Source organism: Salvelinus fontinalis, chromosome 25 (genome assembly GCF_029448725.1).
Source record: "Salvelinus fontinalis isolate EN_2023a chromosome 25, ASM2944872v1, whole genome shotgun sequence".
Taxonomy (NCBI): Eukaryota; Metazoa; Chordata; class Actinopteri; order Salmoniformes; family Salmonidae; genus Salvelinus; species Salvelinus fontinalis.
This window is the reverse complement of record NC_074689.1, coordinates 29,648,802-29,671,111: the sequence shown is the minus strand read 5'-3', so window position 1 is coordinate 29,671,111 and position 22,310 is coordinate 29,648,802. Positions and strand designations below refer to the sequence as shown.

At 40.8% G+C, this 22,310-nt stretch overlaps 2 protein-coding genes and 1 non-coding gene across 6 annotated transcripts in view; 2 read left to right on the top strand and 1 right to left on the bottom strand.

Moving 5' to 3' along the window:
- The window catches only part of LOC129823086 (5'-AMP-activated protein kinase subunit gamma-1-like), a 164,903-nt gene that overhangs the window by 121,076 nt on the left and 21,517 nt on the right, over positions 1 to 22,310 (top strand). For 3 of the 4 annotated variants that reach the window (XM_055881817.1, XM_055881819.1, XM_055881818.1), the window contains 2 exons: positions 280 to 389; positions 17,934 to 18,015. In XM_055881817.1, coding sequence (XP_055737792.1) covers positions 280 to 389; positions 17,934 to 18,015 — 192 coding nt within the window. Of the gene's footprint in view, positions 1 to 279; positions 390 to 6,290; positions 6,345 to 17,933; positions 18,016 to 22,310 lie in introns of those variants that run through there. The other variant, XM_055881820.1, reaches the window with a different exon arrangement.
- Positions 719 to 794, top strand: trnaa-ugc (transfer RNA alanine (anticodon UGC)). Its single transcript has one exon. It is a non-coding gene; the product is annotated as a tRNA-Ala (tRNA).
- Positions 14,871 to 15,760, bottom strand: LOC129823087 (complement C1q-like protein 3). Its single transcript, XM_055881821.1, has one exon. It carries the CDS (start codon positions 15,657 to 15,659, stop codon positions 14,976 to 14,978), a length of 684 nt encoding a protein of 227 aa, XP_055737796.1. The 5' UTR covers positions 15,660 to 15,760; the 3' UTR covers positions 14,871 to 14,975.

Genomic DNA, 22,310 nt, shown 5'->3' with positions numbered 1-22,310 from the left:
AAGCTTACGAGACACTTCTGGGGTCTTATTTTAGCTCATGAAACATGGGACCAACACTTTACATGTTGCTTTTATTTATATATATATATATATATATATATTTTTCCCCCCCAAAGAGATTATGCCACTGAGATGTGCATAGGGCAAACCATGACTCAGTGAACCCCTTTTTACTATCTCATTACTGGTCAAAGCACATTGTCGTTTAACTTTTTTCCTGTTTTGGATACTTTTTGAATATTTTCCAGTAAGAAAGTATAATATATGCTTTACTTTCAGCTGTTGGAGAATCCGAAAGGGATATCTACATGCGCTTTATGAAGTCACACAAGTGCTACGACATTGTTCCTACCAGCTCCAAGCTCGTGGTTTTTGACACTACTCTACAAGTAAGTGCTCCGTCTATTAAACATCTCCTACTGTATAAAGACGTCTGACACAAGAAGTTACGCAACATTGTGCTGTAGTCCTTACTGACATAATGTTCCATCTACATAAGTGGTCAGTAGGAAACTTATGCGTTCGTTGTTTTATCGACTGCAGTAACTTCAAACACAATTGCTTTTTGGCTTTAGCCATGATACCTATATCTGGTTACTAATTGATCTGCTTTATTAAACAGGTGAACTCTGTTATGGCCTTGGTTTGAAAAGTTGTACACGTCTCTTTGCAGTATTTAACTGCAGCACAAACATTAGCTGGATACTTACACACACGGGGCCCCGTGTGGCTCAGTTGGTAGAGCATGGCGCTTGCAACGCCAGGGTTGTGGGTTCGATTCCCACGGGGGGCCAGTACAAAAAATAAATAAATAAATAAATAATAATAATGAAATAAAAAAAAGTATGAATGTATGTACTTGTAAGTCGCTCTGGATAAGAGCGTCTGCTAAATGACTTAAAATGTAAATGTAAAATATTTTTTTTTATATATTAAAACATAACCTGGAGACTTACTACTCTAGACAGAATAGACTATGATATCTTTTTAAAAGTCTATATTTCAGATCCTCTCTTGACGCTTGTAATACTTTAAAACCCATAGTAACCCCATCCCACTGTCCTGTCTTTAGAAAAAAATGCTTTTGTGTGACCTTGTCTCGATTTTAAAAAGCTCTACATTTTAATCTGGGGAAGAGGGTTCTCTCTGATCCACCATGTCTCTCCGGGGTCTCATCCTGCCACGGGACATGCAACACTTCAGGCTACACCAAATAAACATTATTTAAAAATTCATCACCCAACTACAACCAGTGAAAACAAGCAGCCGTTAAAAAGCTTTAATAAAACAACTGTCGTGGCCTAAGTTTTTGAGAATGACATAAATATTAATCTTCACAAAGTCTGTTGCCTCAGTTTGTATGATGACAATTTGCATATCAGATGAATTGCAAAGTCCCTCTTTGCCATGCAAATGAACTGAATCCCCCTGAAAAACATTTCACTGTATTTCAGCCCTGCCATAAAAGGACAAGCTGACATCATGTCAGTGATTCTCTCGTTAACACAGGTGTGATTTGTTGACAAGGACAAGGTTGGAGATCACTCTGTTATGCTGATTGAGTTCGAATAACAGACTGGAAGCTTCAAAAGGAGGGTGGTGCTTGTATTCATTGTTCTTCCTGTCAACAATGGTTACCTGCACGTTCCATCATGGCTTTGCACAAAAAGGGCTTCACAGGCAAGGATATTGCTGCCAGTAAGATTGCACCTAAATCAACCATTTACCGGATCTTCAAGGAGAGCGGTTCAATTGCGGTGAAGAAGGCTTCAGGGCGCCCAAGAAAGTCCAGCAAGCACCAGGACCGTCTCCTAAGGTTGATTCAGCTGCGGGATCGGGGCACCACCAGTACAGAGCTTGCTCAGGAATGGCAGCAGGCAGGTGTGAGTGCATCTGCACGCACAGTGAGGTGAAGACTTTTGGAGGATGGCCTGGTGTCAAAAAGGGCAGCAAAGAAGCCACGTCTCTCCAGGAAAAACATCAGGGACAGACTGATATTATGCAAAAGGTACAGGGATTGGACTGCTGAGGACTGGGGTAAAGTCATTTTCTCTGAATCCCCTTTCCTATTGTTTGGGGCATCTGGAAAAAAGCTTGTCCGGAGAAGATTAGGTGAGCGCTACCATCAGTCCTGTGTCATGCCAACAGTAAAGCATCATGAGACCATTCATGTGTGGGGGTTGCTTCTCAGCCAAGGGAGTGGGCTCACTCTCAATTTTTCATAGGAACACAGCCATGAATAAAGAATGGTACCAACACATTCTTCGAGAGCAGCTTCTCCCAACCATCCAGGAACAGTTTGGTGACGAACAATGCCTTTTCCAGCATGATGGAGCACTTTGCCATATATCGCAGACAAAGGTGACTTGAGATGTGTTGACTCGGGTTGATTACTTACAGTTGAAGTCGGAAGTTTACATACACTTAGGTTGGAGTCATTTAAACTCGTTTTTCATCCACTCCACAAATTTCTTGTTAAAAAAACTATTTTTGGCAAGTCGGTTAGGACATCTCCTTTGTGCATGACACAAGTAATTTTTCCAACAATTGTTTAGACAGATTATTTGATTTATTATTCACTGTATCAATTCGTGGGTCAGAAGTTCAATATACACTAAGTTGGCTGTGCCTTTTAAACAGCTTGGAAAATCCAGAGGACGATGTCATGGCTTTTGATTGACTCAAATTATGTCAATTAGCCGATTGGAGGTGTACCTGTGGATGTATTTCAAGGCCTACCTCCAAACTCGGTGCCTCTTTGCTTGACATCATGCGAAAATCAAAATAAAGCAACCAAGACCTCAAATTGTGGACCTCCACAAGTCTGGTTTATCCTTGGGAGCATTTTCCAAATGCCTGAAGTTACCACGTTCATCTGTACAAACAAAAGTATGCAAGTATAAACACCATGGGACCACACATCCGTCATACCACTCAGGAAGGAGATGCGTTCTGTCTCCTAGAGATGAACGTGCGAAAAGTGCAAATCAATCCCAGAACAGCAGCAAAGGACCGTGGGAAGATGCTGGAGGAAACAGGTAGAAAAGTATCTATATCCACAGTAAAACGAGTCCTATATCGACATAACCTGAAAGGCCTCTCAGCAAGGAAGAAGCCACTGCTCAAAACCCTGCATAAAAAAGCCAGACTACGGTTTGCGACTGCACATGGGGACAAAGATTGTACTTTTTGGAGAAATGTCCTCTGTTCTGATGAAACAGAAATATAACTTTTTCACCATAATGACAATTTATGTTTAGAGGAAAAAGGGGGAGGCTTGCAAGCCGAAGAACACCATCCCAACCGTGAAGCACGGGGGTGGCAGCATTATGTTGTCAGGGTGCTTTGCTGCAGGAGGGACTGGTGCACTTCACAAAATAAATGGCATCATGAGGTAGGAAAATGATGTGGATCTATTGAAGCAACATCTCAAGACATCAGTCAGGAAGTTAAAGCTTGGTTGCAAATGAGTCTTCCAAATGAACCCCAGGCATACTTCAAAAGTTGTGGCAAAATGGCTTAAGGACAACAATGTCAAGGTATTGGAGTGGCCATCACAAAGCCCTGACCTCAATCCCATTGAAAATTTGTGGGCAGAACTGAAAAAGCGTGTGTGAGCAAGGAGGCCTACAAACCTGACTCAGTTACACCAGCTCTGTCAGGAGGAATGGGTCAAAATTCACCCAACTTATTGTGGGAAGCTTGTGAAAGTCTACCCAAAACGTTTGACCCGAGTTAAACAATTTAAAGGCAATGCTACCAAATACTAATTGAGTGTAAGTCAACTTCTGACCCACTGGGAATGTGATGAAAGAAGTAAAAGCTGAAAAATAATTCTCGCTACTATTATTCTGACATTTCACATTCTTAAAATAGTGGTGATCCTAACTGACTTAAGATGGGGAATTTTTACTCGGATTAAATGTAGGTATTTGTGAAACTGAGTTGAAATGTATTTGGCTTAGTTGTATGTAAACTTCTGACTTCAACTGTACATATGCCAACCAGAAGCCATGGATTATAGGCAAGATCTAAATGCTAGAGCTGCCGCTTTCAAGGAGCCGGACACTAATCTGGACCCTTATAAGAAATCCCGCTATGCCTTCAGATGAACCATCAAACAAGCAAAGCGTCAATACAGGATTAAGATTAAATCCTACTACACCGGCTTTGACGCTCGTCCGATGTGGCAGGGCTTGAACTATTACAGACTACAAAGGGAAACCCAGATGCGAGCTGCCCATTGTGAGCCTACCAGACGAGCCAAATGCCTTTAATGCTTGCTTCAATAAAATAAACACTGAAGCATGCACGAGAGCACCAGCTGTTCTGGATGACTGTGTGATAACGCTCTCGGTAACCGCTGTGAGTAAGACCTTTTTAAACAGGTCAACATTCACAAAGCCGTGGGGCCAGATGGATTACCAGGATGTGTACTCATAGCATGTGCGGACCAACTGGCAAGTCTTCACTGACATTTTCAACCTCTCCCTGTCTGAGTCTGTAATACCTACATGTTCCAAGCAGACCACCATAGTTCCTGTGGAAGTGACGGTAACCTGCCTAAATGATTACCGCCCGTAGCACTCACGTTGGTAGCCATGAAGTGCTTCGTAAGGCTTGTCATGGCTCACATCAACAATTCTCCCGGATACCCTAGACATACTCCAATTCGCATACCGCCCCAACAGATCCACAGATGACTCAATCGCACTCCACACTGCCCTTTCCCACCTGGACAAAAGGAAAACCTATGTAAGAATGCTGTTCATTGTCTACAGCTCAGCGTTCAACACCATCGTACTCTCGATGCTCGTCACTAAGCTAAGGACCCTGGGACTAAACACCTCCCTCTGCAACTGGATCCTGGACTTCCTGACGGGCCACACCCAGGACCTAAGGGTAGGCAACCACACGTCTGCCACGCTGATCCTCAACACTGGGGCCTGTCATGGGTGTGTACTTAGTCCCCTACTGTACTCCTTGTTCACCCACGACTGCGTGGCCAAGCACGACTCCAACACCATTAAGTTTGCTGACGACACAACAGTGATAGGCCTGATCACCGACAACGATGAGACCGCCTTTAGCGAGGAGGTCAGAGAACTGGCCGTGTGGTGCCAGAACAACAACCTCTCCCTGAATGTGAGCAAGACAAAGGAGCTGATCGTGGACTACAGGAGAAGGCGGGCTGAACAGGCCCCTATTAACATCGACAGGGCTGTAGTGGAGCATGTTGAGCGCTTCAAGTTCCTTGGTGTCCGCATCACCAACGAACTATCATGGTCCAAGCAAACCAATACAGTTGCGAAGAGGGCAAGACAACACCCCCCCCCCCCCCCCCCCCCCCCCCACCCCCTTGGAGACTGAAAAGATTTGGCATGAGTCCCCAGATCCTCAAGAAGTTCTATAGCTGCACCATCGAGAGCATCCTGACTGACCGGTTGCATCACCGCCTGGTATGGCAACTGGTCGGCATTTGACTGTAAGGCGCTACAGAGGGTAGTGTGTACGGCCCAGTATTTCACTTGGGCCAAGCTGCCTGCCATCAGGACATATATGATAGGCGGTGTCAGAGGAAAGCCCATAAAATTATCAGATTCCAGTCACTCAAGTTATAGACTGTTCTCTGCTACCACACGGCAAGCGGTAGCGGAGCGCCATGTGTATGACTAAAAGGCTCCTTAACATCTTCTACCCCCGGTCGTTGCCCCAGATCAAATAGTTAGTTCTCGTAGTAGTAACAACACTTATGCCGCCTAAAACACGTCAGCTAGTGGTTCTGCATAGCCAAACACAAACAGGTGTTGGTGGGGATGCTGCCAGATAATGGCTAGAGTAGGAGTGTGTTGTAGAGATGGTGGCGATACAGCACAAAATCCCAGCGGAGGGTAGCTGTATTACATCCAGTCTGAGGTTCCTTTCAGTCTTTCTGGATGGCGACGTATTTATTAGACGTGTCACTAATCCTTATGAAGGACTTCGTGGCAGAGGTTACTCAACCAGTCAGCAGCCAATATGCCAGTTAAATAATTGTTGAAACGTTGCTTGATTTATATATGAAGGTTAATATCAGTAGTGGATAGGTGCTCAATTTATACAATCGGTATCCTATAACGATATTTATCACCAGCGCGATGGTAACACGTTTACCTTTTAGATTAGACGACCGGAGTTCGAATCACAGACAGCATCATGATTCATGAAAGCTTATTCTGCTCATTATAATACATTGATTTAGTTTCGGTATCAGCCTAACTTTTCTTAAGATTTTGTTTGCAGAGCATACAGGCTGGCAGTTTATCGGCAGTTCACCCTATGGGCACGAGGGAGAATTGGACGAGGTGTGTGTCATTTCTTCCATAAGGCGCGCATACCCAGAAGCAAAGGCATTGAATAAAAGTTTGAATAAAACTAGCTTATTTAGTAAATCTAGCCTAGCTGAAGTCATAGACGTAATGCATGCGCCTTATATAAAAAATAATATTTGTTAGCTTGTCCACTATAACAGGTTCAAGTGTAACCAGATGAACTTGCTTTGGAGAACTATTTTCAGTGTGCTCTCTTCCCATGTCCCTGTCATTTAAAGTAGTGACTTTAACTAGATTTGGCTCCATCTATTGGAATGGAATGGTAACTACACTGTGCAGGTAGTTGGAGTCAAAGTAGACTTTAATAATATATGCTGTTTTAGCAGACACCTTTATCCAACGTGAACTGGGTACATGGTAGTATAAACAGATCAGAGAAACAGGATTACAATTTTGATATCATGGATGGTTAGTCCTTGCATTTATATCTGTCTATGAAATTTGAGTGGTTACATTTCTCCAGCCCCATCCCTCAGTTTTTCACCGAAAGAGGAGCAGGAAGACACTTTGTTTCTACTGCTGATTGCAGTAGAATCCACATATGTTACATATACTATAAAAATGTCCCATCACTCAGACAGTTTTGAATACACAGCATCCAGCACAGCAATCAATCAAATGTATTTTACAAAAGTCCTTTTTACATCAAAATAATAACCACAGTGGTTATAGAGTGTGCAAATGTCAGTTGGCTTCTCATAGCTGAGCATTCATAGGTTGAGAGCGAGAGAGTCGAAACAGCAGGACCGCGACAAGGTAACACATCCATTGAAACGGGTAAAAAAATCTGCGGGAAAAACAGTTCCACTCCGATTCCCTTTTATGGATGGCTGATCTGACTCTGTCAGCTCCATCTGTGGCGTATAGTGGCAGGACTCGGTTGTATACTGATGGTCATGAGCGCAATCTAGCTGGGCCCCGAGTTCTTTAGTGCTGGTCCCGGTGGACCTCTTCTCTACCGCAGCACAGGAACACTCTGGCACCCAGGGGTCAGTTTGGCATGCTGTACTAACCCTTCTTTCCTGTTGGTAGAAAACAATTGAGGCATCTGTTAGGCTACAGTTATATTCAAGAATCACTGCATATACTTGAAATTAAAAACAGCCTTAGACATGACATGGATTTGCATGTACCTCTGCCTCCTGAACAGTCTCCTCCAAGATGAAAACATTTTTAGGGTTTACAATTGTGTTAAGACAACTGAACCCAAATATATATCAGTTGGCATTAACAAGCTTCTCTCTTGTATGCTTTGTCACACACACACACACGGCAAAACACTTCAAACGCAATTAGTTACCTTCAACTAGTTGCAACAAAGTTGTCCAGTATCTAACGCTAGCCTAGTCAACAGTCATGACCGGTTAACGTTACCTCAGGCTCTATTGCATTGACTCGCGTCGCCACCTCCGTTCAGTCGGTTTTGCTTGACTCAAGTCAGCGATGTTGATGATCGGTCGGTAACCCCTACATTTGACATTTGAGGGTTATGGTGGAGGTGCAAGCAGAGGGCTTCAACGTAGGCCTATGACTCCTTTCTATTCGGAAACTCGGTTGCCGCATGGAAAGTGTCCTTCATCGCGAAGTCTGCTTTCGCAAAGTGCTGTCTGCAGATTCTGCTTGTTCGAGCTGGCACGTCCTTCCTCTTCAGGACATGGAGCCACTTCAAAAGTTGTGGGTCCTTAGACTGGATGGTAGTTTACCTAGGGATTTTTTTGGGGGGAGCCAATTCATACAGCCTGGCGCTATACAATTCATGTTTGAATTGCTACTTGTTGTTGCAATCTTCGTTATCCGCACCTACCCGTACTCTCTTCGATTCACTCTCCGTGCGGAAACTCAATTCCACAGACAATATGCTGATTCCTGCCAGTGACGCACTGGTGTTAGTCGTTACTTTGGCAATTAAAATGGAGCAGACCATAGCTCAAATAAACCTTGTTGATGATCAAAATACTAACTATAGAGATGTGCATTTAACATGACATGTTTAGTATTAGTGGTTTGAATACATTTCTTTCTTAGATTTACTTCCCAAAGTGTTTCCATTCCCTTTAAGACATTTTACTATGTAATCATATTGGATGATGATCAGTGGTGTAAAGTACTAAAGTCATTTTTTGGGGGTATCTGTACATTTTTATATTTGACAACTTTTACTATGTTAAACTTCTTCTGGCTGCAATCCCGTTAACGGGATGAAATAACAGCCAGTGAAAGTGCAGGGCGCCAAATTCAAAAAACAAATCTCATTAAAATTCCTCAGACATACATGTGTCTTATACCATTTTAAAGGTAATCTTGTTAATCCCAACAAAGTGTCTGATTTCAAATATGCTTTTCAGCAAAAGCACTACAAACGATTTGTCACACCAAACCACAATAAGCACAGCCATTTTTCCAGCGAAAAATAGCAGTCACAAAAAGCAGATAGAGATACAATTAATCACTAACCTTTGATTATCTTCATCAGATGACACTCATAGGACTTCATGTTACACAATACATGTATGTTTTGTTTGATAAAGTTTATATCAAATCTGAGTTTACATTGGCGCGTTACATTCACTAGTTCCAAAAACATCCATTTTTTTTGTTGTTTTTTTTGCATAGCCACATCGTTTCAACAGAAATACTCATCATAAATGTAGGTGATAATACAAGTTATACACATGGAATTATAGATATACCTCTCCTTAATTCAAACGCTGTGTCAGATTTATAAAACAACTTTACGGAAAAAGCTAACCATGCAATAATCAGACGGAGCTCAGAACAATAGTCAAATTAGCCGCGATGTTGGAGTCAACAGAAACCAGAAATTACATGATAAATATTCCCTTTGATCTTCATCAGAATGCACTCCCAGGAGTCCCAGGTCCACAATAAATGCTTGATTTGTTCGATAATGTCCAATTAGCTACTTTGGTTAGCGCGTTTGGTAAACAATTCCAAAGTCACAAAGCGCGTTCACTAAAACCTGACAATGTCCAAAAGTTCCGTAACAGTCAGTAGAAACATGTCAAACGATGTATTGAATCAATCTTTAGAATGTTGTTAACATACATCTTGAATAACGTTCCAACCGGAGAATTACATTGACTTCAGATGAGCGATGGAACGGAGCTCACTCATGTGAACGCGCGTGGTCAAAGAATGTTCACCTCATGGCAGTGGTGACTAATTCTACTCTCATTCGGCTCCCCTTCACAGTAGAGTCATCAGACAAAGTTCTACATTCATATCTCGCTGTGATTTCAATGGGATCTTGGTTGAAACTCGACCAGCCTCAGAATTTCCACTTCCCGTTTGGATTTTTTCTCAGGTTTTTTCCTGCCATATGAGTTCTGTTATACTCACAGACATAATTCAAACAGTTTTAGAAACTTCAGTGTTTTCTATCCAATAATAATAATATGCATATATTAGTAACTGGGACTGAGCCGGCCATTTACTCTGGGCACCTTTCATCCAAGCTACTCAATTTTACCCCTGCAGCCATAAGAAGTTAACAAGGCTAATCTGAAAACAAGGCTCCCTAAATTTTATCAGCATATCGAATGCGTGACCCGGGCTGGCAAAATTCTGGATCATTGCTACATGCTAACTTACACGACGCATGTAAAGCTCTCCTTTCGGCAAATCTGACCACAACTCCATTTTGTTGCTCCCAGCCTATAGACGGAAACTAAAACAGGAAACGCCCGTGCTTAGGTCTGTACAAAGTGGGTCCAACCAATCTGATTCCACGCTTCACGATTGCTTCGATCGCGTGGACAGGGATATGTTCCGGATAGCATCGGACAACAACATTGATGTATACGCTGATTCGGTGAGCGAGTTTATTAGCAAATGCATCGGTGATGTTGTACCCACGGTGAATATTAAAACCTTCCCGAACCAGAAGCCGTGGATTGATGGCAGCATTTGCGCAAAACAATGTGTGAACCACTGCTTTTAAGCATGGCAAGACGACTTGAAACATGACCAAATACAGTGTAGCTATTCCCTCCAAGGCAATCGAACAAGCAAAGCATCAGTATAGAGATAAAATGGAGTTGCAAATCAACGGCTCAGACACTAGATATGTGGCAGGGTCTACAGTCAATTACTGATTTACAAAAAGAAAACCAGCCCCATTGCGGACACCGATGTCTTTCTCCCAGACAAACTAAACAACTTCTTTGCTCGCTTTGAGGACAATACAGTGCCACTGACACGGCACGCTACCAAAACCTGCGGGCTCCCTTTCACCGCAGCCAACATGAGTAAAACATTTAAACGTGTTAACCCTCGCAAGGCTGCCGGCCCAGATGGCATCCTTAGCCATGTCCTCAGAGCATGTGCAGACCAGCTGGCTGGTGTGTTTACGGACATATTCAGTCAATCCCTATCCCAGTCTGCTGTTCCCACATGCTTCAAGAGGGCCACCATTGTTCCTGTTCCCAAGAAAGCTAACAGAGTGGGTGCTACAGGGCGATAGTTGTTTAGCTGTCATCATGAAGTACTTTGAGAGACTAGTCAAGGATCATATCCCCTCCACCCTACCTGACACCCTAGACCCACTCCAATTTGCTTACCGCCCCAATAGGTCCCTAGATGATGCAATCGCAATGACACTGCACACTGCCCTAACCCATCTGAACAAGAGGAATACCTATGTAAGAATGCTGTTCATTGATTACAGCTCAGCATTTAACACCATAGTACCCTCAACTCGTCATTAAGCTTGAGACCTTGGGTCTCGACCCCGCCCTGTGCAACTGGGTCCTGGACTTTCTGATGGGCCACCCCCAGGTGGTTAGGGTAGGTAACCATCTCCACCCCACTGATCCTCAACATTGGGGACCCACAAAGGTGCGTTCTCATCCCTCTCCTCTACTCCCTGTTCACCCATGACTGCGTGGCCATGCATGCCTCCAACTCAATCATCGTGTTTGCAGATGACACTACAGTGGTAGGCTTGATTACCAACAACGACGAGACGGCCTACAGGGAGGAGGTGAGGGCCCTCGGAGTGTGGTGTCAGGAAAATAACCTCACATTCAACGTCAACAAAATAAAGGACATGATCGTGGACTTCAGGAAACAGTAGAGGGAGCACCCCCCTATCGACGGGACAGCATAGTGGAGAAGGTGGAAAGTTGTAAGTTCCTTGGCGTACACATCACAGACAAACTGAAATGGTTCACCCACACATCAATGCCTTAAAATCAATACACAAGTATATATTTTTAAACTTGCATTTAGTTAATATTCCCTGCTAACATGAATTTCTTTTAACTAGGGAATTTGTGTCACTTTTCTTGCGTACTGTGCAAGCAGTCTCAGGGTATATGCAGCAGTTTGGGACGCCTGGCTCGCTGCTAACTGTGTGAAGACCATTTCTTTCTAACAAAGACCGTAATTAATTTGCCAGAATTTTACATAGTTATGACATAACGGTCTGCAGGTCCTGATCTTTTGGATCATTACAGCAGCCATGAAGGTTTTAAATGATATCACTGAAGCCCTTGACAAAAAACAGCACTGTCTCACTTTTTATTGATCTCTCTAAGGCTTTTGATACAGTTGATCATGCAGAGATTGTTGAGTGTAGGTCTTTCGGAGCATGCAGTTGCATGGTTTGCTAACTATCTGTCTGATAGAACTCAGTGCTCTCAATTTGACGGGCTTATGTCTGTTAAATTGTCTGTCCTGAATGGTGTGCCCCAAGGCTCTGTACTTGGTCCTCTCTTATTCACTATTTATATAAATGATTTAGACCAATGTCCAAAATGCACAACTTCATTTTTATGCTGATGATACTGTTATTTACTGTTGTGCCTCGTCTCTTACAAAAGCTTTCCAGAACTTGCAAACTGCTTTTTATACTGTTCAACATACCTTGTGTCAATTGAAGCTTATCCTCAATACTGACTAAACTAATGATGTTTTCTAATGCAAGAAATAGACCTCTGAACGTTTCACCTATTACTACCTGTCAGGGCAAGGAGATTGAGGTTGTAACCTGATAAATATCTTGGAATTCAAATTGTTCTAATTAAAATTACAATTTTAAATAGCATATTCAACAACTTACAAAAAAAATTGAAGCTGAAATTGGGATTTTATTTTAGGAATAAGGCCTGTTTTTTTTTTTTTAAGCCAGAAGGAGGCTAGTATCAGCTACATTTATGCCTTTACTAGACTATGGGGATATTTTATATATGAATGCTTCCGCTCAGTGTTTGAGATCAATTGACACACTTTATCATGGCACTTTGAGATTTATATTAAACTGCAAAACCCTTACGCACCACTGCACTTTGTATACCAGGGTTGGCTGGCCTTCTCTAGTCACTCGTAGGCTTAGTCACTGGTATACTTATATTTACAAAGCCATTTTGGGTTTACTACCTTTTTATTTGGGCGTTTTTATTGTTCAGAAATGTTGTGGGTACTCTTTGTTCGCTGGACTTTATCCTGCTAACTGTTCCAAATGTCCAAACTGAATTTGGTAAAAGGGCTTTTATGTACTCTGCACCATCATCTTGGAACACCTTACGAAATCATTTTAAACTGGAAGAACTTGTCCCGATTTTGTTTTTTTTAAATCACTGATGAAGGATTTTGAGGCTGATTCCCTGACCTGTCAATGTTTTTAATTTGCTGTTTTTGATTTTGTTATACTCTTGTGAATTCAATGGTTTTTACTAGATTACTTGTAGTTTTTCATGTCTGTCTGTAATTTTTGTATTGACTTGGTGCTGCCCATCTTGGACAGGATGCTCTTGAAAAAGAGATTTTAAATCTCAATGAGCCCTTCCTGGTTAAATAAAATAAATAACATTGAAGGTTGTGCAATGTAACAGCAATATTTAGACTTATGGATGCCACCCATTTAGGTGAAATACGGAACGGTTCCGTATTTCACTGAAAGAATAAACGTTTTGTTTTCGAAATTATAGTTTCCGGATTTGACCATGTTAATGACCTAAGGCTTGTATTTCTGTGTTATTATAATTAAGTCTATGATTTGATAGAGCAGTCTGACTGCACGGTGGTAGGCAGCAGCAGGCTCGTAAGCATTCATTCAAACAGCCCTTTTGTGCATTTGCCAGCAGCTCTTCGCTGTGCTTCAAGCATTGTGCTGTTTATGACTTCAAGCCTATCACCTCCTGAGATTAGGCTGGCAATACTAAAGTACCTATTAGAACATCCAATAGTCAAAGGTATATGAAATACAGATGGTATAGAGAAATAGTCCTATAATAACTACAACCTAAAACTTCTTACCTTTGAATATTGAAGACTCCTGTTAAAAGGAACCACCAGCTTTCATATGTTCTGAGCAAGGAACTTAATTAAACGTTAGCTTTTTAATGGCACATATTGCACTTCTCCAACCCTTTGTTTTTGCATTATTTAAACAATTCAACATGTTTCATTATTTGATACTAAATTGATTTTATTGATGTATTATATTAAGTTAAAATAAGTGTTCATTTAGTATTGTTGTAATTGTCATTATTACAATAAAAATAGGCCGATTATATTTATTTTTATTTATTTAAAAACGATTTTTTTATCGGTATCAGCTTTTTTGGTCCTCCAATAATCGGTATCGGTGTTAAAATCATAATCGGTCAACCTCTACTCTATACCATCTACTGCATCTTGCCTATGCCGTTCGACCATTGCTCATCCATATATGTATATGTACATATTCCTTTACACGTGTGTGTGTGTGTGTGTATAAGGTAGTTGTGAAATTGTTAGATTACTTGTTAGATATTATTGCATGGTCGGAACTAGAAGCACAAGCATTTCGCTGCACTCGCATTAACATCTGCTAACCATGTGTATGTGACCAATAAGATTTGATTTGGAATGCTCTAACTTTTTTTTTTAAATTCTTGTATTTATTATTTTTCAAAATTCTGTGCCCCTGAAATCGCTTTCCACCCCGTTAGTTTGTAATTCTCTATTTAATAAAACCCCTTCTTGAATGTGGTGTCATAATTTATTCGGTGGTAAAACAATGGTGCAAAGCGCCACAAATGGCCACCCTGTTACGCTAAATTTAATAATCTTTAAAATGTTGCTAGGTGAATCTTGCTCACTCAGAGATATGGCTCATTTATACTTCAAATCTCAACTGTTAGGATTATTCACAAACAGGTTGGACTTTTTATTTTTTATTTGCTTACTCAGCGGGAGTGATGGGGGCAGCTTCTTGTCGCATACGGTGTTCAATTTCAGAATGGCTGTCAGTCAAAACCTGTGAAGAGCCTGAGCTCTGACGTCATGTATAGCATGTTACTGTACAGCCACTGCATTCCAATTTAGGTTCAGTGCCTAAATCTGCCATTTTCAACCCGGGTACGAGTGTAAAGGGTTAACCCAATCACAACTACTACAGTAGACCATGACCTTTGTTCAGTGCACCAGTCACAATGATGCAATAAATATGTTTGTCAAATACACCCAGCCCAGTGTCAACAACATCACAGTTCAAAGAGTGCAACTAGACTTTTTATTTAATTTTACTTTCATACAGTTGTGACATAATTTCTGAAAACCCTTCTGTTTACAGCCAAATGACCTGTAAACTTGTTAATATTAGTTGGTGAAGAGTAGAAACCCACTGAAGGTGTTGTAGTTCCCACCATCGTCGTAGACTCTCATGTTAGCTGAGAGCCGGGCGAAGACATTGTCTCCCACCTCCAGCTGCACTATGGCAGCATTGCTGGCGGAATCTTCACTTCTTCCTGACACACGGTCCCATGTGGACACGAGAAACTCCTCGTTCTTCATCAAACTCACGACAGCGTTGGCGTCTCCATTGTAGAACATGGTGTAGCGGAAGTAATATACTCCTTTGGCCATGGCTGTGAAGACCCCTGTAGAAGGGTTGTATCCACTGCCGAAGTTGGAGAAGACTCTTTTATACTGCAAGGGTGTGTGAGTGGTGAAGGGTCCTATGTAACCAGAACCAGACGTTCTTAGAGCTGCGGTGAAGGCCACCTTTGGCTGACCAGCGGCTATGTCCTTCTTTAATGTTTTCAGTTCTTCTTCTTGAGCTTTGTTCATACTTTTCAGTTCGTCCACCTGGCTCTTGCCGACTTGTAGCCTGGTCTCCACAGCTCCTAGCTTCTGATCCATGGTTTTCAGTTTTTCCTTCAGCACAGCCAACTCACTGATGAAGTTGCAGTTTTCAAGCTGACTGTTAGATAAACTGGTCCACTCACTTTGTGCCCCAGACAGTGTGAGGCACAAAGACAGCATTAGTAGGACAACTTTCATTCTTAACCTTTTTCTTGTCTTTTTGCATGCGTCGTTCTCTTATGTCAAGTGTTTAGCAGCTAGTTGAAGTATTTGGCAACTATGTGCAGTCAATGGGGGAGGATTTCTCTTATATAGGGAGGGTCTTTGGCATGTGGATGAGGAAAGTTAAGATAAGAGAGAGAGAGGTTGGCCCTCCCAATTACTGGAATATACTAGAATTAATTTTAAGCGGTCAGTCCTCGCCAGGTTTGCAAAAACATCAGAAGTTCCAGAATTTGCATTATTACATTTTTATCTATGAAAACTCTGAATTCATTTTATTTTTCAGTAGGACTTTATTAGGCTATTTATCTAAAAATAAATATATGTATGTCATGTTTTAACATGTGGATGAGGAACTTTGATATGAAAATAAGTTGTCCCTTAACCTTTTACCGCGGTGGCAGTGGTCCACACAGAGCGTTTCTTGGTAGTCTTAAACAAATGTACTTTGAGACAAAAGTATACACCTTACACACATTATGGGCTTAAAATTGAAGAAGGTACCTGTACAATGTCTGATATAGAGTTTACACTTTATTATATACATCACAGAGGATGGAAATATAAAACAACGCCTAGTTTATTGAGCTGTACACTCAGGTGACTATTCAAAGATACTCAGCTGGTCAATATTCCCATCCAGTAATTTCCCTAGCATCTTGTTAACATGTGTTCTGAAAATGGAGCAGATATCTTATACCAATCTGACTGTATATGCTTCTATACATAACAAGGTTTACACGTCTTTAATGTTTCAACCTCCCAAATGTCACATTGTGTAAAATCATTCTATTCATTCCTATAACATATGAGACTGCATTTTTATGGCCAAAATGACCAGCGGATATGTCCTTCTTTAATGTCTTCAGTTCTTCTTCCGAGGGGGACCAGGTGCGTTTCGGAACGGGTGCAACTTTTTGGACCCGGGGAGAACTCTATCCTGGAACCGGGGAAACTTCTTGTCGCGTGCGGTGTTCAATTTCAGAATGGCTGTCAGTCAACCTGTGAAGAGCCTGAGCTCTGACGTCATGTATAGCATGTTACTGTACAGCCACTGCATTCCAATTTAGGTTCAGTGCCTAATTCTGCCATTTTCAACCCGGGTACGAGTGTAAAGGGTTAACCCAAACCACAACTATTACAGTAGACCATGACCTTTTGATCATTGCACCAGTCACAATGATACAATAAATGTGTTTGTCAAATACACCCAGCCCAGTGTTAACATCACAGTTCAAAGAGTGCAACTAGACTTTATTTAATTTTACTTTCATACAGTTGAGAGAATTTCTGAAAACCCTTCTGTTGTTTAGAGCCAAATTAGCTGTACACTTGTTAATAATAGTTGTAGCTCAAGGTAATGTGCCAGCCTATTAATAATGAAAATATAAAAAATGCCCTAATACTAAGCAATTGAAATACAAATTCGCTATAATTATAGGCTAATTCTAGAAGCTGTCCTGCACAATCAATGAACCAACAGAGTCGCCTAGGCCTATATGTTCTCTCCCAGACTCATGGATAGAACGTTTGGAGCGTCGCATAAGGTAACCAGTCCATCCAGTATACATAATAGTACAATCCACACTCAAAGACGATTTACTAGAATTTGTTTCATTTTGGAGTATAGGTTAGACCAATTATGTACCAAAGACATCTTAAATCAGTGAATTTTTGCCTGCTTAATATACGGAAGGCAATGTATTGCACAATTATTATTTTTAATTCAGAGTTTTTTTTCAGGCTTGGGCTCATACTGTATGCATAATCTGTATGGGTGTTTAGAATGAATCATCACCTTAAAGCGCTGTCCATTTCATTGTTAGGCTATGAAACAACATCCACAATTACCATGCTTTCCACTATTTCAACCTGTTGAATTTCTTTCTTCAAATTTATCAATCACAGTGAGGTGAGTTTTAAAAGCAAGATACTATTTTGATAAGTGTTAGAATTTGTTTTGACGTTAGAGGGACAGTAGAGCCCGGAGTACCAGGCTATTAGCGACCTGATGGTCATTAACGAGTTGGGAACAAACAAGCGTGTCCAGAGTGCATAAGAGGAGATTACCGTGACTCAATGGTCATGTAGAATTTTCCTGTTATGAAGACTCATGGGTGCTGGTGTGGGGGTAATATGGTCACCACAAGAGACCAAAGGTGGAGAACGCTGCTCTATTCCACCCACATGATAAAATACCTGTTTAGAAAGTCTTTGTAAATAAATTGTTTGTGTACTTCTCGCCTGTAGGTAAAGAAGGCTTTCTTTGCCTTGGTTGCCAACGGGGTGCGGGCAGCCCCGCTATGGGAGACGAAGAAGCAGAGCTTTGTCGGTAAGTGGGAAATGTCTCTGTTCTATCATCTCTCTCCTCCCAGCCTTAACCTTCCACTTCTTCACATTAGAAGTCGACTGATTATGATTTTTCAACGCCGATACCAATTATTCATGGACCAATAAAAAGCCGATACCGATTTAATTGGATGATTTTTATATATATTTGTAATAATGACAATTACAACAATACTGAACGAACAATGAACCGTCTTTATTTGAACCTAATATAAATAGTCTTTCGTCTCAAATAATGAAACATGTTCAATTTGGTTTAACTAATGCAAAAACAGTGTTGGAGAAAAGTAAAAGTACAATATGTGCCATGTAAAAAAGCTATTTAAGTTCCTTGCTCAGAACATGAGAACATATGGAAGCTGGTGGTTCAATGTTCACAGTTAAGAAGTTGTAGTTATTATAGAAATTATGACGCGTCAACTATTTCTCGCTATACCATTTGCATTTCATATACAGTTGAAGTCGGAAGTTTACACACACTTAGGTTGGAGTCATTTAACTCGTTTTTCAACCACTCCACAAATTTCTTGTTAACAAACTATAGTTTTGGCAAGTCCATTAAAACATCTACTTTGTACATTAAGTTATTTTTACAATTGTTTACAGACAGATTATTTGACTAATAATTCACTGAAGTCGGAAGTTTACATACACCTTAGCCAAATGCATGTGAACTCAGTTTTTCACATTTTCTGACATTTAATCCTAGTAAAAATTCCCTGTCTTGGGTCAGTTAGGATCACCACTTTATTTTAAGAATGTGAAATGTCCAAATAATAGTAGAGAATTATTTATATCAGTATTTATTTATTTGATCACATTCCCAGTGGGTCAGAAGTTTACATTACACTCAATTAGTATTTGGTAGCATTGCCTTTAAATTGTTTAACTTGGTTCAAAAGTTTCGGGTAGACTTTCACAAGCTTCCCACAATAAGTTGGGTGAATTTTGACCCATTCCTCCTGACAGAGCTGGTGTAACTGAGGCAGGTTTGTAGTCCTCCTTGCTCGCAAATGCTTATTCAGTTCTGCCCACAAATAACTATAGGTTTGAGGTCAGGGCTTTGTGATGGCCACTCCAATACATTGACATTGTTGTCCATAAGCCATTTTGCCACAACTTTGGAAATATGCTTGGGGTCATTGTCCATTTGGAAGACCCATTTGCGACCAAGCTTTAACTTCCTGACTGATGTCTTGATGTTGCTTCAATATATACACATCATTTTTCTTTCTAATGATGCCATCTATTTTGTGAAGTGCACCAGTCCCTCCTGCAGCAAAGCACCCCCACAACATGATTATGCCACCCCCGTGCTTCACGGTTGGGATGGTGTTCTTCGGCTTGTAAGCCTCCCCTTTTCCCTCCAAACATAACGATGGGCATTATGGCCAAACAATTCTATTTTCGTTTCATCAGACCAGAGGACATTTCTCCAAAGTACGATATTTGTCCCCATGTGCAGTTGCAAACCATAGTCTGGCTTTTTTATGGCAGTTTTGGCGCAGTGGCTTCTTACTTGCTGAGCGGCCTTTCAGGTTATGTCAATATAGGACTCGTTTTACTGTGGATTTAGATATTTTTGTACCGGTTTCCTCCAGTGTCTTCACAAGGTCCATTCTGGGATTGATTTGCACTTTTCGCACAAGTTCGTTCATCTCTAGGAGACTGAACGCGTCTCCTTCCTGAGCGGTATGACGGCGTGGTCCCATGGTGTTTATACTTGCGTACTATTGTTTATATAGATGAACGTGGTACCTTCAGGCATTTGGTAATTGCTTCCAAGCATGAACCAGACTTGTGGCGGTGTAAAAATCTTATTTTCTGAGGTCTTGGCTGATTTCTTTTGATTTTCCCATGATGTCAAGGAAAGAGGCACTGAGTTTAAAGGTAGGCCTTGAAATACATCCACAGGTATACCGCCAATTGATTCAAATGACGTCAATTAGCCTATCAGAAGCTTCTAAAGCCATAACATAATTTTCGGGAATTTTCCAAGCTGTTTAAAGGCACAGTCAACTTAGTGTATGTAAACTTCTGACCCACTGGAATTGTGATACAGTGAAATAATCTCTGAAAACAATTCTTGGAAAAATTACTTGTCATGGACAAAGTAGATGTTCTAACCGACTTGCCAAAACTATAGTTTGTTCTCAAGAAATTTGTGGAGGGGTTGAATAATTCGTTTTTATGACTCCAACCTAAGTGTATGTAAACTTCCTACTTCAACTGTAGGTCTGTAGCAGTTTGGGTCTAGAGTGTCTCCCACTTTGAATAGGGGGATGATCGCAGCAGCTGTCCAATCTTTGGGAATCTCAGACGATACGAAAGAGATTGAACAGGCTAATAATAGGGGTTGCAACAATTTCGGCAGATCTTTCATAACATCAGCTATCTGGATTTAGGTGAGGGAGAAATGGCGGAGGTACGTTTAACCTGGGAACCCCCCCCCCCCCCCACATTCCACTGAAAAGGCAGCGTGCGAAATTCAAAACATATTTTTTAGAAATATTTAACTTTCACACACTAACAAGTCCAGTACAGCAAATGAAAGATAAACATCTTGTGAATCCAGCCAACATGTCTGATTTAAAAAAAAATGTTTTACAGCGAAAACACCACGTATATTTATGTTAGCTCACCACCAAATATAAAAAAGCACAGACATCTTTCACAGCACAGGTAGCTTGCACAAAACCCCCAAATAGAGAGAGAATTAGTCACTAACCAAGAAACAACTTCATCAGATGAGTCTTATAACAGATTTATTGTATAGCATATGTTTTGTTCAAAAAATGTGCATATTTCAGGTATAAATCATAGTTTTACATTGCAGCTACAATCACAAATAGCACCGAAGCAGCAAGAGTAACTACAGAGAGCAATGTGAAATACCTAAATACTCATCATAAAACATTTATGAAAAATACATGGTGTACAGCAAGTGAAAGATAAACATCTTGTAAATCCAGCCAATATTTCAGATTTTGTAAGTGTTTTACAGCGAAAACACAATATAGCATTATATTAGCGTACCACAATAGCCAACCACACAACTGCATTCATTCACTGCAAAGGTAGCGATTGCAAAAAAACAGCAAAAGATATAAAACGATTCACTAACCTTGACAAACTTCATCAGATGACAGTCCTATAACATCATGTTACACAATACATATATGTTTTGTTCGAAAATGTGCATATTTAACGGTACAAATCGTGGTTTTACAATGTGAATACGTAGCCAAACTGCACAAAATTATCCGGATATATTTCTGACAACTACTCTAATCAAAGAACTCATCATAAACTTTACTAAAAAATACATGTTGTACAGCAAATGAAAGATACACTAGTTCTTAATGCAATCGCCGTGTTGGAATTCTAAAAATAACTTTAGTACGACATACAGCTTACGTTATAGCGAGACAGCGCCTGCAATGAGGGTGGAAAATAGTACTAAACATTTTCCACAGAAATACGAAATAACATCATAAATGGTTCCTACTTTTGCTGAGCTTCCATCAATGTTGTACAAGGAGTCCTTTGTTCAATATAAATTGTTGTTTGGTTTTAGAATGTCCTCTTCTCCTGTCGAATTAGCAACCAAAGCTAGCCAAGTGGCGCGAAGTTGTCCATCTTCACCAAACGCAGAGAACGGAAAATGCCAAAACTCCCGATAAATGTTCAATAATCTGATAAAACTATATTGAAAAAACATACTTTACGATGATATTATCACATGTATCAAATAAAATCAAAGCCGAAGATATTAGCCGTCTATACCGAAAGCTTTTCAGAAGGCAATCCAGGGTTCCTTCCCGCGCCTTGCTGAACAAAGGAAATTTGGGGTCACGTCATTCCAAGAGCTCTTGTTCGACCTCAGATCAAGCTAGACGCCCCATTCCACCTCTCACTGCCTATTGACATCTAGTGGAAGGCGTATGAAGTGCATGTACATCCATAGATTTCAAGCAAATGAATAGGAAGGCCCTGGAACAGAGCCTCGATTTCAGATTTTTCACTTCCTGACAGGAAGTTTGCTGCAAAATGAGTTCTGTTTTACACAGATATAATTCAAACGGTTTTAGAAACTTGAGTGTTTTCTTTCCAATAGTAATAATAATATGCATATTGTACGATCTAGAATAGAGTACGAGGCCGTTTAAATTGGGCACGATTTTTTCCCAAAGTTAAAACAGCACCCCCCTATCCCAAAGAAGTTAACTAAATATGCAGGTTTAAAAAAATATATACTTCTGTGTATTGATTTTAAGA

Coding starts and splice junctions, on each gene's coding strand:
- LOC129823087 (XM_055881821.1), bottom strand. CDS start 15,659: ATGAAAGTTGTCCTACTAATGCTGTCTTTGTGCCTCACACTGTCTGGG.